At 39.3% G+C, this 14,892-nt stretch overlaps 1 protein-coding gene across 1 annotated transcript in view; it reads right to left on the bottom strand.

The window, feature by feature from the left end:
- Window positions 1-266: 266 nt before the first annotated feature.
- Window positions 267-14,892, bottom strand: part of POP1 (POP1 homolog, ribonuclease P/MRP subunit) — a 36,943-nt gene continuing 22,317 nt past the window's right edge. Inside the window, exons 12-16 of the mRNA XM_074944052.1 lie at window positions 9,388-9,503; window positions 7,487-7,678; window positions 6,351-6,505; window positions 5,089-5,385; window positions 267-4,107 (exon numbers count right to left, since the gene is read on the bottom strand). Of these exons, the coding sequence (XP_074800153.1) occupies window positions 3,453-4,107; window positions 5,089-5,385; window positions 6,351-6,505; window positions 7,487-7,678; window positions 9,388-9,503 (1,415 nt within the window). The 3' untranslated portion in view covers window positions 267-3,452. The remainder of the gene's footprint in view (window positions 4,108-5,088; window positions 5,386-6,350; window positions 6,506-7,486; window positions 7,679-9,387; window positions 9,504-14,892) is intronic.

A 14,892-nucleotide genomic window follows, 5' to 3' on the forward strand; every position in this document is an offset into this window, starting at 1 on the left:
ATAGCTAACCACTCATGAATTACATTACAGAACGACACCAGCAAATTCCCAATCCCAGACCCTCCCTCAGAAATGTGCAACTTGTACTGCCCAGCTCTCTCCTTCTGAACAATGCAAGGAAGTCCATCATTTCATTAATAAAAAATGATATGCATAAACCCTGTTATCTCAACTGAAGATTCCCAACCACTCTAATCCAAACACACCAGTTTAGATACAGCAGTAAAACAGGTTTATTAATAAAAGAAATAAAACTTTTAAGTGATTACAAGTAATAAGGCATAAAAGAGTTGGTTACAAAGAAAAAAAAATGCAAACTAATACCCAATTTAGCAAGCTAAATGAATTCAGAGCAAAACATTTTCTCACCACGTGCTTTCTGCAGTGCTTACGGGATGAAAGCCTCCCAGCCAGGACCCCTCCCCCAGTTCAGTGTTTCTTCAGGTGTTGCGGCTGCTATGAGCAGAGAGGAATGGAGGAGAGATGATTTGTGTTGTGTGCTCTCTGTTTTTATACCTGTCTCTCCTCTTTGAGGATTATCTTCAGCTGGGGTTCAGATGACAAAGACTGGGGAACGGGAACTCCCAACTGTACATATCGGCAAAGAAACATTTCTCACTCACACACTTCTTCCTGCCAAAAAATGGCCACTTAACCAAGTCATAGTTCATCTGATTATGTTGACACCTGGCCGAGGCATCAGTTTACCTTTTTGTCTCTGAGGAACTGGTTTGGGCTGCTTCCCCAGAGTTGGAATATGCCTTAGTAACATCACACAGTAGAATCTTAACTTTACATACAATGTTGCCACACACATTTTACCAGAACAACAATGACCAGAGAATTAGGAGTTTTCAAATGATACCTCACAAGGCATACTTTGAACAAAATTTATCATAAAAATGGGAAGCATAGGGGTACAGTCTATCACAAACAGTGCTGGTCCCGACATGAACAACAGTACCAGAGTGACCGACCAAAGTCAAGGGGAGTGAAAAGCCTCAAAGAAAGCACTGCTGTGCCAAACTTCATTCCTCTGATGGTTAGAAGTTTTCCATCTGATTTCAAGGCTCAACTTATTGATGGCCAGTTTATATCCACTTGTTCCTGTGCCAACAACAGACCCTTAACTTATCTCTTCTCCCTCCCTGGTGTTCATCCCTCTGATAAATTTAGAGAGATCAATCAGTTCTCCCCTCAGCCTTATTTTTGTTAGGATAAACAAGCCAAGCTCCTTAAGTCTCCTCTTGAAAGGTAGGTTCTCCATTCCTCTGATCATCCTACTAGCCCTTCTCTGCACCTGTTCCAGTTTGAATTAATCCTTCTGAAACATGGGAGACCAGACTTGCACAATATTCCAGATGAGGCCTCACAAGAGCCTTGTATAATGGTAACACCACTTTCCTATCTCTACTTGAAATACCTCTCCTGATGCATTCTAGGATTCCCTTAGCCTTTTTCACAGCTGTGTCACTCTGGCAGCTTATAGTCATACTGTGATCAATCAATACATTCAGGTCTCTCTTCTGTTGTTCCCAAGTGATACATACCCAGCTTATAGCAAAAAATTCTTATTAGTCCCTAAGTGCATGACCTTGCACTTTGCTCTATTCCACCCCGGCCCCACTCCCCCCTAGGGATGGCCCTACATATCGGCAGTACCTCTCACCTTTGTGTCATCTACAAATTTTATTAGCACACTCCCACACGATTGTCTATCTTACAATTATCAGAGCTCCTTAACTCAAGAATGGCTGTCATTTTTAAAGGTGAACTGTAATGCCTTAAAAATTCTCTCTATACAAAAATGCTGAAGGGTGTAGTGATGCTCATACTACAAACTTCCCATGCACAACTGCAGGTTCCAGCACATTGCACAAAGACTAAATTCACATTAAAAGGAACCATCAGAAATCCCAAACTAGCAAAAGAAAACAGGTATAAGATACAATTATTTGTCATCGGGGCTAAAGATAAACTGAAGACTAACTTCCAAGAGTTGAGTTCAGGGTTCTATTTCTCTCCTGCAACAGCCGATACCCCCTACACTTAGAGCAGCTCTTCAACTATTTAAGGTGTTAATAAAGTTAAATGAAAAAACACAACTCTGTTCTAGGCAGGTGAGTAAAAACTGATTTTCAGCTCTTGTGTTTGAAAGTATATTTACTTATTTTTAAGTGTAACCTATGTATTCTCTTTATAGTGAGCATACTAAGTCAGACTACTGGTCCATCTAGCCTAGTGTCCTGTCTTCCAAGAGTGTCCAGATGCTTCAGAGTGAGTGATCCATCGCATCATGCAGTCCCAGCTTCTCACAGTCAGAGGTTTAGACACCGGAGACCATGAGGTTGTGTCCCTGAGCATCTTGGTTACTAGTCATAGGATTGACCTATCCTCAATTAACTTCTTTATTTCTTTTTTAATTCAGTTATGCTTTTGGCCTTCACAATATCTCCTGGCACAGAGTGCCACATGTTGACTGTGTGTTGTGTGAAGAAACACTTCCTTACGTTTCTTTTAAACCTGCTGTCTATTAATTTCATTGGGTGACCCCTGGTTCTTGTGTGGTAACTGCTAATTTGCATTACTTCACACTAAATGTAGGATCCTAACTGTCTCATTTAAAGCATTTCAGCACACCTTTAAATGATGTAGTTCAGATTCCTATTTTTAAGGCGTTCTCTTCCCACAGTAGGCCAAACCCACTTTTCTTGATCATAATGAAAAATGTTTATTCTGAAAAGAAAATGCCTTTTTAACAAGTTTACATACTGACCCCGAAAGAAAAAAGTTGGAACCTGTATCATCCAAAGCGCTAACACATGCTGCAGTCAGTGTTTCACAGCCTTTAACGTAGAAAGTCATTATTTAATGTTCCATTTAAGTACTGAATTGTTTCAGTGAAAACAAGTCATCTACACTGTCTATGCTAGAGGTGGTTACAGAACTTTACTCTGCAGCAGCCAGACCTGTTCAGCAGCAAGACTGAATGGGCCCTGAAAAGCTGACTGCTATATACATAGGCCCAGATGGCATGCATTTACCAGAAGCATGAACTGTAATCAGAGTCCAGCAGCCATATGACCAAAGCCTTTTGAAGTGGAAACACTGTAAAAGTAAAAGATCTTTGATATCATTGGCTTCAACTGCATTGGAACAACAAAAAAAATAGTATGCCCTTTAGAAAAACAATCTCAGCATAATGGAAGTATTTCTGGATGCCAAAGCCAACGTATGTTTTAAAACAGAAACTGATATAGACATTCAGAAGAAGAGAAAACACTTGAGCTATACAAACATTATAAATGATCAACAGCTTAGTTCATTAACAGGTTAGTTTGATGGAAAATAAACTGCCCATTACAGACATGGGGTACACAGGCATTTCTTGAGACTCGAAGGAATAATTTCTTTGGTAATATCTGTACATTATTTCATTACAAATATGATGCTTATACCTCAATATTAAGTCTAGCAAATCTGTACTGTAGAGATGCTGGAGTTCTTAACAAAACAAGCCCTTTTTTATCGGCTGGTTGACTGGATAACATATGCAGTAATCCTGTCAAATTAACAAATCCCAGTGCTTCTCCACAGCCAGCAGCTAATGAAAAATCCCCTTGAGTGACAAAACCTAAAAGAATTCTAGAGCAGTGTGAAGTAACATCTGGTAGAGGGTCAGGCCATAAGCCAAGTATTAGTTCTTTAGGCTCCTCAACTGCCTTTGCCTCCAGGGCATCAGAAGCACCACTTTCTAGAGCCTTCCCGTTGTTCTTTTTCTTTTTTCTCTCTTTTAGTTTCAGTATCTTGTGTTTGAATATGTCACTGTGTTTGGGCTCTTGAGGACCATAGAAGAGCTGGTCTTTGTTAAGCTGTAGAAAATCCTCCTGTGTGGGAATGCATATCATGGTATGTAATTCAGGGCTACCTTTTCTTACCAGAGACAAGCTGACCCACACCAGCACCCTTGGGTAGCACTTAAAGAGTGGTAAAAGGGCATCTTCAGTCATTTCCTTCTGTCCAAGTTTTGAAGCAGGGCGTACCCTCTGACCTTTTCCACAAGTAGGCCGGCACCTGGCTGATAACTGCTTTAATAGCTTTCTGCTCCTATTTGAAGTTTAAAAGATGCATTAGGGATGCTCAAGTACAATAAAGAAAAAAACCTCAGAAGTATCATTGTAAATTAATTAAAAAAAACCCACTACCTTGGACAGCCTTTGTAAAGCTCTCAAAATCTAAAAAACCCACAAAAAAAAAAACACAGGTATAGAACTATTTGCTGAAAATGGCACAATACATTTTAAAAATTACTTTATCAGCACTTTTGGCTTCAAATTTGTTTGAAGCCAGATTTGCTTTTCTTCAGTTTTATCACTATTTTCATATGCTGCTATGCAAAATGAAACACCCACACCCAAGCACTTCTCTTCATGTGCGTTAGCATGGCTTTATCAGTGTTCTAGAAGTCATGTGAGATCTTCATTCACTCTATAGAAACATGAGTAGTGAGAGGAACTGTCCATATCATGCATTAGAGATGGGAATACAAGTAAATGTATCAAGAGTGATAGAGTTTTTAAACTGGAGCTTTTAAAAAATTAAATTAAAAATTAAATTTAAATGCTTTTTAAATTGGAGCTTTTTTAGGTGCATGTTTCCTTTTCTTTTTAACCATTTACACATTTCTTTAATAAAATATGCCACTTTCTCCCTACCCATGGATCTCTGGGCCCTCCAAATATCCTTTCCACTGGCGTGGCCCTATATTGCCTGCCTCCAAAGCAAGTACCAACCCAAACTGTTTACTAAAAGAGGCTCCCCACTGCAGTCAGTGACTCCCCATTCAGGAAGGGTAGGAGAACAGCTTACTTCCAATCACAGAAGGTTTTCTCTCTTTCCCCCCTAAGACAGCTTTTTATCTCACCCTCTCACCTGGAGAGAGATCCACCAGGTCAGAATTCACTTCCCATCCCCTCCGGGAGCCGGGGGACTCAATTAGATGGTGGGTCCTCATGGCTTGCCAGTAGGTCATCCCCTCTTTTAACAAGCATGCAGGACAGTAGTTACTGATAAGTCACTCCTACATACCTGAGAACAAAGAAGCCACTACTTGTTGCAACTCCATCTTCTTTGCATAAATTTTGAATCTCTGTCATTTCTTCCATCATGCCACCCTGAGGATCCTCTATAATCAGTCCAGGTTTGGGCTCACAAGGAACCTGCCTTTGAGTTGCACAGCTCTTACTGTCTGCAGATGAAGTAACCACAGATTCTTCCTGAGCTTTGTTTCTTACTTCCCAGTCCCTGTTTAGTTGCCCCCACGGACAGAGGAAAGGTGCCAGAGTGCCAAGTTTGACATAGTTTGCCCTTTTTGCAGGTGGGCGTCTAAAAGAAAGAAGGAAACAGAAAAATGTCCCATAACTTGGAAGCAATGGGACAATGTTCATTCTAGTGCACCTCAAGAATAAAGAAAAATTATGATGTTGAAATACCAGATAAAGGAGAATAATCTATTCAGCTAACTTGCAAATTAGAAAAAAAATTACGTGCCAGGGTCCCCGTTTACCAAATAACTAAGCATCTTTTTTCTTGTATTTTAAAGATGGGCAGTTAACTCTTTAATCTTGTTAAGCAGGAATTCTGAATCTCTGGAAATTTGACTTCCATACAAAAAACTGCCATGTATCTGTACTTCTGGAGTGCAAGGGTTCTGCATTGTAACAGGTCTATTTTGCTGGCGCTGTTGTGCCTGATGTTACTCAATCTTCTCTCTAGCCTCTTGCCCCCAGCAGCAGGCAAAACATCTGACACTTATTTGCCCAGAGAGTACTTCCGCTTTTACCACATTTCGAGGCAAAGAATTAGAATATAAGCATTCATTTACTTGGGAAACTAACTATAATCAAGTGCTTTAATTAGTTTAAATTGTTGTACTCTCTATAGTTTCTTGCACCCTCTTTAATAAATGATGCCAAAATGTCTTGTCACCAGTTGTATCCTTCTCCATTTGGTGGACACTGGTTTTCCCCTACAAGTTGCTAATGGAACTTTAAATGTATGGCTTTATTTACTTTGTTGTATTATTCACAATTATATTACAGCTTTTTTCTGAACAGAACTCTGGGAATAGGGTGCATAAAACTAACTAAAACAAACATTTAGGGGAGAGCACTTAGTCTACATAACATGGATTTTTGTTTCTTATTATAGTGGGATTTAAAATACTAAACACCACCCCACCACAAATTACAAGTCTAGAAACTGAACTGAGCAACAGATAATTTTACGGCATATCAAGTTTTGATTAAAGTGGCAAATCAATCAATCAATCATGGAGAAATTAACTTTACCTCTTGAATTTTTCAAGAAGAATGTTTTCTAGTTCTTTGGCAAACTGGATTCCAGCAGGACAGTCTGGGAAATCATTTGGAATGTGAGGTGTTCTTTTATATTCGGAATGTTTCAAACCCTCTTGCAAGCCACCTACTCGTGCGCCTCTATATACCTGTAAGGTAATAACATTAGTATTTTTCTAATGCTCCTAACTGAAGTATCTTGGAGAATCCCTTAGGTGCTACTCTCAGAGTACTGAGCTTCTATCACCTTAATTTTGAAGACGTGATTAAAGTATGGATATCACATTCTAAAGACTCATTTGAACAAAATGCTAATTATGCTTTATTAGTTTAATTCTCAAAAACCATCAACAAATCTAGAGAATGATTTCAAAAATTCTTACTACAAGTATTGGCACAAGTGTTATAATATCTCTGCAAAGCTGTTGTTCAATTACCTTATATTATACAAAATATCACAATTGTTCCATCCATATGCACAGAACTATATAGCGAACTGCAGACAAGCATAATAAACCATCCTCTTTAAATTATAAGAGCAGAATGTTCCAAACAGCAAGGTAAGAGCATTCAGCACAATTTAAACTTTGCTCTCCTGTTTCAGGTCCCATGAAATCAGAGATCGCCAACCTGTGTTCAGTAAGACCCTCAGCTGGCAGAATGCTGGTGAGGTCAACCTAGGGCTAGGCTATATGGATGGCAGTAAGTGCCAAATAAGAACCTTTGCAGACTTTCAGAATTTACTTTTTTAAAATTTTGGATTTATTTTATCTTTTAAAGAAATAAATATACACTTAGAAACATGATAGCTGAAAAACTATAAAGCAGCACTGGCCTGCTCACTCTGTCCCCATATAAAGCCTCATTTCATGCTCTGTCAAACGTCCATTATTGGTGCAATAACCGAAGTGGACACAATGGTAGGTTGTTTTAAATATTTTTAAACATTTTTAAACACACACCAACTCACTTTCATGACAATATTCATCTGCTCTCTTTAAACTGACATTTTGACCCAGTAGTTGTAAGTGGGTTGCACAAGGACAAGTTTTCCCCAATATGTTCATATCAGAGTAAATGAACTTATAACCCATCATATTTGCCTGCAATTTGTAATGAAAGCCACTTACAAAAGGAATCCAGAAAGCCATGCCCCAGCCCTTTGGCAGATAGATATCCCAGCCACTTCCCCATCCTGGTCGATCTTCACCAGCCACTTTCCCTGGCTGTTGAACCAAGAGAATGGGAATCTTGGATTCACGAGGACCCAAGTCAAGCTGTGAGCCAGGTACCAATAGTTCACCTCTCATATGGTTTAAATCCTGAGATGGGATAAAAGCAGTTGGGAAAATGCTCAATAATTTAGTACCCATTTTTCTTTTTTCAAAAAGTTGTTACACACACACACAGTGATTTCCTTATTATAGGCAGTGAAAGTAGGTAATCTGAATTCCGCACAGGTTATTCTATGTACATTTGAATCTGTCTTCACCTATTGATAAAAACAGTTCATAAACAACAAATTTAGGATGCTCCTGGGAGCAAGTGTTAATCTCAGCATCCAAAAAAAACAAACAGGATTTTCACATCAATGCTTCACACTATTGTATTGCAGAGCAGGTACTGAAACTGAAGGTAACAAAGTAGAAATGCCAACTTCTGAAAAAAACCCATTAGTAAACAAGTTGTGAAAATCTGACTACCAGACAGCTTGCATGAGGGAGAGAAATACTGTACCATAATTTAATATTTAAGGGCTCTTCCCATGAGTGTTTAAATTTTTGCTGTGTAACAGACTAGCTGCCTTCAGACAATTTCTCACTCACTATAGCGAGCAACAGCTGAGTTGTATCATTTTTAGGATTCAATAGCTACAAGAAAAAGACAAGGAGTACTTTTCAATAGCTACAAGAAAAAGGAATCTTTGGTTCCAAGCATTGCTTTATAACCAATTTCACAACCAGTGGCATAAATGTAAATCAAAATGGCACCCAGGAATTCTCAATCATCTCATGCTATAACCTCTTGCTTCTAAAGGTCAAGGACCTAATGGTATACTTAAGCCCTTTTCAAAAACATGTAAGGCTACAAACTGTAGAGCTATTAAAGCAGAAAGGAAATGTCAACAGAGTAGTTAGCACTCGCGTTTATGGCAGCATGCAGAATGTCACCAGGTTCATAATGGTTATCATTCTGTTTTGCCTGCACGCAGTTATTTCTATTTGGCTACACAGGTCATGCTTTAGAAGAGCTTTGATTATTTACACAAAGGTAGTCATCTGAAGGAATATGTTGCTGACTCATACAAAATTAGTCACAAATATTTTCCCATTTCAAAAAGGAGGAGTCCAGAACTTGCAGCCCAGAGGGAGTGGGAGCTAATGTGACTTTAAGCCACCTTTTTGCCCTCCAGACCCTAGGCTGTTCTACAGCCCCTAGAGTGAGAGCCTAAGTTATGGCAGCCTATCCCCAGCTGCCTGCAGGTTACAGCACTGCCCAGAATCTCCACAGCACTGTGTGCTGCAACCCTGCTTCAGGCATGACCCTCCAGTCTCCAGAATGCCCCTACACCAGGATTTGTGAGGCAAAGCCTTGAAAGGCAGCCATAGAGCTATCTTCCTTAGTTCCTGCACCCTAGGAATCCTCGCCCAACCAGATCTAAGGCTTTTAGAGCCTCTGGCCCTTTTACCTGGTGTAAAGGCATCAGACCAAGAGTAAGGCTTCTCACCTGAAGTTTTTAGAAAAACCAAGATATTGAATTATTTTATTCTAAACACAAGTCAGCAAAGCTATATTTCAAAGCATAAATTAAGTAATGAAAATGCATTACTGTAATGGTTGTGCAAGAAAATTGGATAGGATGACTCCAGTGAACTAAAGAACTGACTCTTCATCTCAGGAACAAAACACTATTAAATTAGGAAGTTGTTGCTTTCTGAATTTCAGGAGAGTTGATTTTTAAACTTTACTATATGGATTGTAGGGGAGGATGATAAGATGTTTCTTTAGAGTAATCCATGCTGTTAGTTACCTGCTCTGGGATTTTATTTTCAGTAACGTTCTTACAGATAGTCTGGTCCCAGATAAAGCTGTGAGCACATTCCACAGGCACACCTTCCAGAAGCAGCTGCCTAACTTTCTCATTATCTGTAAGAGAGAGAACCTTCAAACAAAACCTACATTTCTCAACTTAAGCTACATAAAGAGAATAGACAATGTGAGCAAAATAATTGGACAGACTACAGCTACAGAAATGGACATAGTAATATGAAAAAATCAAAATCTTCCAGAAGAACTCAGGTACCTTTTAGTTTGTGCCAACAGCATCCACATGGGGCAGTTACAGCGCAGCACTTTGGTGTGTGCGGCATTTCACAGCCCCACGGTCAAGTCCTAAGGCCACTTTAATTCTGAATGCATCCACACAGAGGTTTAATACAGTTTAAGTAATCCGTTTTAAAGTCACACCTTTAGGTAATGGGAATGAACTTTCATCCCTTTGCAAACAAACCCTTAAGTATTTTAGCTATATTGTCGATTTTTAAATTGGTTTGTAGTTTGTCTGAGAAACCATTTTAGAGGATTGAACAAGTGGTCTCATCAAAAGCAGTTTCATAGCATGAATTAGTAAGTATATGTTGCCAAGTTTGACAAAATGAATCCTACAGATCTGTAGTATATAACCTTTTTAAGTGGCTCTTTATAATTGGTTTGTGGAATCATCCATTAAGTGAAAAAGGCTGAAATTTACTGGGTTTGGGAAATTGGCAAAAGCAATGTTACCATGATGCCTACAAGCTGCTAGGCGTCACACGTCAGCAAACTTGTATGATAACTGGAGATGATCTTGATAATATTTTAATAACGCATTTTAAAGTTATCAGTACCAAGTCTACCACCACCTGACCACTTAATTTGTTGTTCCCATGCGCCCCTTAGTCTATCTTTTTAGAGCTCATAGTGGCAAGGACTGTGCCTTTTCCAGGTTTGTAGTGTCCAAATAGTTATGGGTGCCACCAGAAACAAAATGTAGTATTTTTAGTCTGCCATTGACTTACTGTGACACCTTGGGCAACTCACTCAACTTCCAGAGTAGCAGCCGTGTTAGTCTGTATTCGCAAAGACAAAAGGAGGATTTGTGGCACCTTAGAGGCTAACAAATCTATTTGAGCATAAGCATCCGATGAAGTGAGCTGTAGCTCACGAAAGCTTATGCTCAAATAAATTGGTTAGTCTCTAAGGTGCCACAAGTCCTCCTTTTCTTTTCACTCAACTTTATGTTTCAGTTACTCCCATCTGCAAAATGGGGATAACAATGTTTATGCACCTTTCTAAAGCACCAGGTAAAGCAATGTACAAGTGCTGCTATTATTGTTAAATACATAATACATTGCAACCTGTGCACCAGTATTATCCTATCAAAACAAGATGGTCTCAATACCAGAAGGCTATCAATTGTTCTCTGACAAACAAAGCAGACCACTGCTCTAGGTTTTCTATCTACGGCACCAGATCTTAAGATGAAGATCAGTTAAAGGAGCATTCAACATGAACCTTTTTAAATTGCTTACTTTAAAAAATTCTGATAGAATACACTCAATTTTTGAAGAAATCCTTCAAATGTTAATGATTTCCTGCTATTCATACTTATAAGCGTCTTTTCAGTAAAGGAGAAACTGACTATTTAGAAGAAAAAACTGTAGCACCGCCTATATACAAAATGCTGTCAAATGCACACAATTAAAAACCTTTACTTTTCAGCTATAGTCATTTTAAAGGTACTACTTGTAACTACAGGAGTTAAAAAATTCTCAGACAAATGTGATTTTTTTTTCCAACTTGAGTGTCCCTTGAATACCTATGGAGTTATCAAGGGGATACCTCCAAAGCACCCTTGAAGTTAGGCTTTCATATAACCACAGAAGGCAGACACAAAAAATAATGATTAGATCTTCCAGAAGTTAGGATTCCTTAAACTTGAGAGCATAAATCTAGAGGATTCTGTTCTAGATGTAAAAAGCTAATATCCACAGGGATTTGAGAAAATGCTTTTTCAAATAATTTTAGTAACAGATTCATTTATTTCTTCCATCTGTGCTGATGCTGAAATAGGAATGGTATTCAACTATGATCACATAAGAATGACACAAAGATAAGCAGCTAAATACAAGATTGAACAGATGGTTGAAAACCACTGTGCTAAATTAGGGGTCCAGGGCCCCATGGGGGGGCTGCAAGCAGGTTTCAGGGGGTCCACCAAACAGGACCAGTGTTAGACCCACTGGAGCCCAGGACAGAAAGCCTAAGCCCTGCTGTGCAGAGCTGAATCCCGTGGCCCTGAGCCCTGCTGCCCGTGGCCGAAGCAGAAACCTGAGCAACTTAGCTTCGCGTGGGCTCCTGTGGCATGGAGCCCCAGGCAACTGCCCTGCTTGCTACCCCTTAACACCAGCCCTGACTTTTATATGCAGAAAACAGTTGTTGTGGCACAGGTAGGGCCAGGGAGTTTTTAAAATAGCATGTTGGGGAGCCTCAGAAAGAAAAAGGTTGCGAGCCCCTGGTTTAGCATACGGAATTAGTGCACAAAGGACCATTCAAGTGAAGTGGCCCTGTAGTCAGAGGCCAAAAAGGGGGTTTAGTGAATTACACTGTTGTAATAAGCCATAAATCCTGTCTCTCTTACCAATAGAAATTGGTCCAATAAAAGATATTACCTCACCCTTGTCTCGCTAATATCCTGGAACTGACATGGCTATAACACTGCATACAAGAATAAGCAGACTGTCTCCCTCCACATCCAGTCTCTCCATAATCTGCCTCTCTCTATATTATCCAAATGTGTCCTAGTTCACCCCTTTGCTCCATTACTGTAACTCTCTTCTTTGGCCTCTCCTCTTCAATTGCGCAGTTAAAGGCATCAGAGCTCAAGCAGTTACATCCATGCCCTACCCTTGACACTCTTCACAACTTTCTATATTCTACAAGAAGTTAAAGTTTCTCATGTCATTTTCAGGGAGCTATCACTGCTTCTGCCTATGTCTAGAGTTTTAATTCTCTCTACTCCCTCTCTACATGCCTTCCAATCTTCTCCTCACTGTCCCATACCTCTTTCTGCTCCTGGCTTTGTGGAGACTCTCTCCTTGTTCCCTATGTTTGGAAGAATCCCATTTGTCTGCCAAATATCCCAAACCTAAATCTCCTCAGCAATGACCTCTTTATAACCATCATCTCCTGAAGGGCTCTCCTTGCGGTTTTGTCTAGAGTTTGTAAGGTCACAGAGGAAAGGACCATGTCTTAATCTATGTTCTTGTAAAGCACTGTGCACACTCAATTCAATGGCACCTGGGCCCTTATGAAAATCCCATCTTAAGTCTTCAGCAATGTGCTCAACATTATATAAGAGCACAAGACACTGTCCTTGTCCCAAGAAAGTCAGTAGACAGGAGATACAGGAAAAAATGATTTCCTTTAATATATTAGCATTTTTACAGGTGTGTGTGGGTGTATTAAACTAAATTTAGTTTTATAACAAAAAAGAGTTGTGGTGCTAGCCAAAGTCAGTCAGCAAAGGAAACAACTGAAGGGAGAAAAGATTTCACATTTACTAGGGGCCAACAGTTCAAAAGCTAGGTCCTTCTGGTAAAATGTATGTGCAGAATACAACACATTTCAGTCAAATCAAAACCTTTACAATGGTCTTAAAATTGATGTATTTCACAGGAAGCCAAGTTTCAAGAACAATCTGGCCAGCAGTTGTGCTTCTTGGGCAAGCACAGATGGTAAACCAGGAGCTTTGGGGTTGGCCAGGGGGAAAGGTACTACATTCCGTGGCTCTCTTCAATATCTACTACAGGGCAAAGACTGCTGCTGGAAGAAACAGAATTTTAAAAGGAAACATGGAATCCATTTAATGAGATACAGGATAGCACTCACTCAACAAACCTAGACTTCCCTGGAGTCCATCCCTTTGGGGATCACCCCATGGGTCCTCTCCTTTTATTGGAATGGTGGCAGAAGTCACCTCTACAGGAAGGAAAGTATCTAAACACAGGTAGTTTTGAAAGGATCAGGTTATTCTTACTGCGTTCACACACATAACCTACAGGGAAGAACAAGTCAAGAGCTATTCAAAACACATTTTGTTGACAAATAAATGGACAGACATGCACCAGACTCGCTTCATAACACAAACATATTAATCCACAAATAAAAGCTAAGACAAGAAATGCTACTTATTTACACAATTTACCTTGGAGAGACTGCAGAGTCTTTATGAATTCAAAGACTTGCTAAACATGTGAATAAGATCTTCATACAAAGTTAGAGGATCAAAGACTAAAAACAAACATGACTTCTGTCAGGATATCATTTCAAACACTTACAAATATCTCCTCCATTGGGGCTGGAGTTTCCAAGAGAAGACAAAAACGCATGTGACAAGTAAAGCAAGTGTTTCCTTACTGTTAAGGTGACACCAGGTGCCATCATAGGCACAAATCAATACCACCATAATATTCCCCAAACAAGGAAGGGTTTGTCAAATCCAAAAAGTTAAAAATATCTGGTAGTAATATAAAGATCAGGACCGAGACACAGATTTGCTCTTACCTATGTGGTTCTAGGACTTGTATTAGACAATTATGGTTTACTTAGGATGCTAAATTATAGAATGAGAAAATGCATATGAGTGTGGGGCATTCATAACTTTGACCTATATTAAAAGGTCACAGCTTTATACTCAGCATTGCAAAGTCCTGGAAGGAAAAAAGTGTTAAAAAAGTACTACATGCTCCAAATTGTGAATGTTGCTTTGGGAACACTCAAAACACCTTTAGCACAGGATGTTCCACAGTGGGGTAGCTGAAAAGGGCTCACTGCTTCACCAGTAATAAAATTATAATAGAATTGGGGCTTTTCATGGGTTGCTTCTGTTGAGATGGGCAGAAGCACATTTCTGTTGCCCACTGGTGTTGAGGTATGTATGGGCATGCAGCACTTCTCCATAAAGGGCCATATTTTTGGAATGTAATGTACTCACCCTGCGCCCACCTACATCATATATCATTTGAAAGCTTATTTTATGTACATTTAGATGAGTTATGACACGGAGCTGACCAGTGAGGCTATAATCCTGTAGGCGAGGTGAAACGATGGTACCCAAAATAAGAAAGTTTCATTTCTTGCACAGTTTTAGAAACACTGCAAACATGACTAACTACAGTTTTTACTGTTTAAGTTAATTTCAAACACCTTAATGTGGTGTTTACAGGTCAAAGTTATAAAACAACCATATACTAAAAGATTTTTTAATCTGTTTTCATGGGTAAGTTTTTTTTTTCAGAAATGATGAAGCTCTTTAGCATGTGGCAAAAATGGAAATCTCAACATTTTTCAGTATACTAACATGAAATGTTTAACAAGTCAGAATATGCAATGTGAAAAAGTACCTCACAAGTTTTAGTTATAGTTTTCAATTGAAATTTGCTGACTAGATCAGTCTCTCACTGAAGGTTTGCACAATAGTAGATTGCACGTGCAC

Source organism: Natator depressus, chromosome 2 (genome assembly GCF_965152275.1).
Source record: "Natator depressus isolate rNatDep1 chromosome 2, rNatDep2.hap1, whole genome shotgun sequence".
Taxonomy (NCBI): Eukaryota; Metazoa; Chordata; order Testudines; family Cheloniidae; genus Natator; species Natator depressus.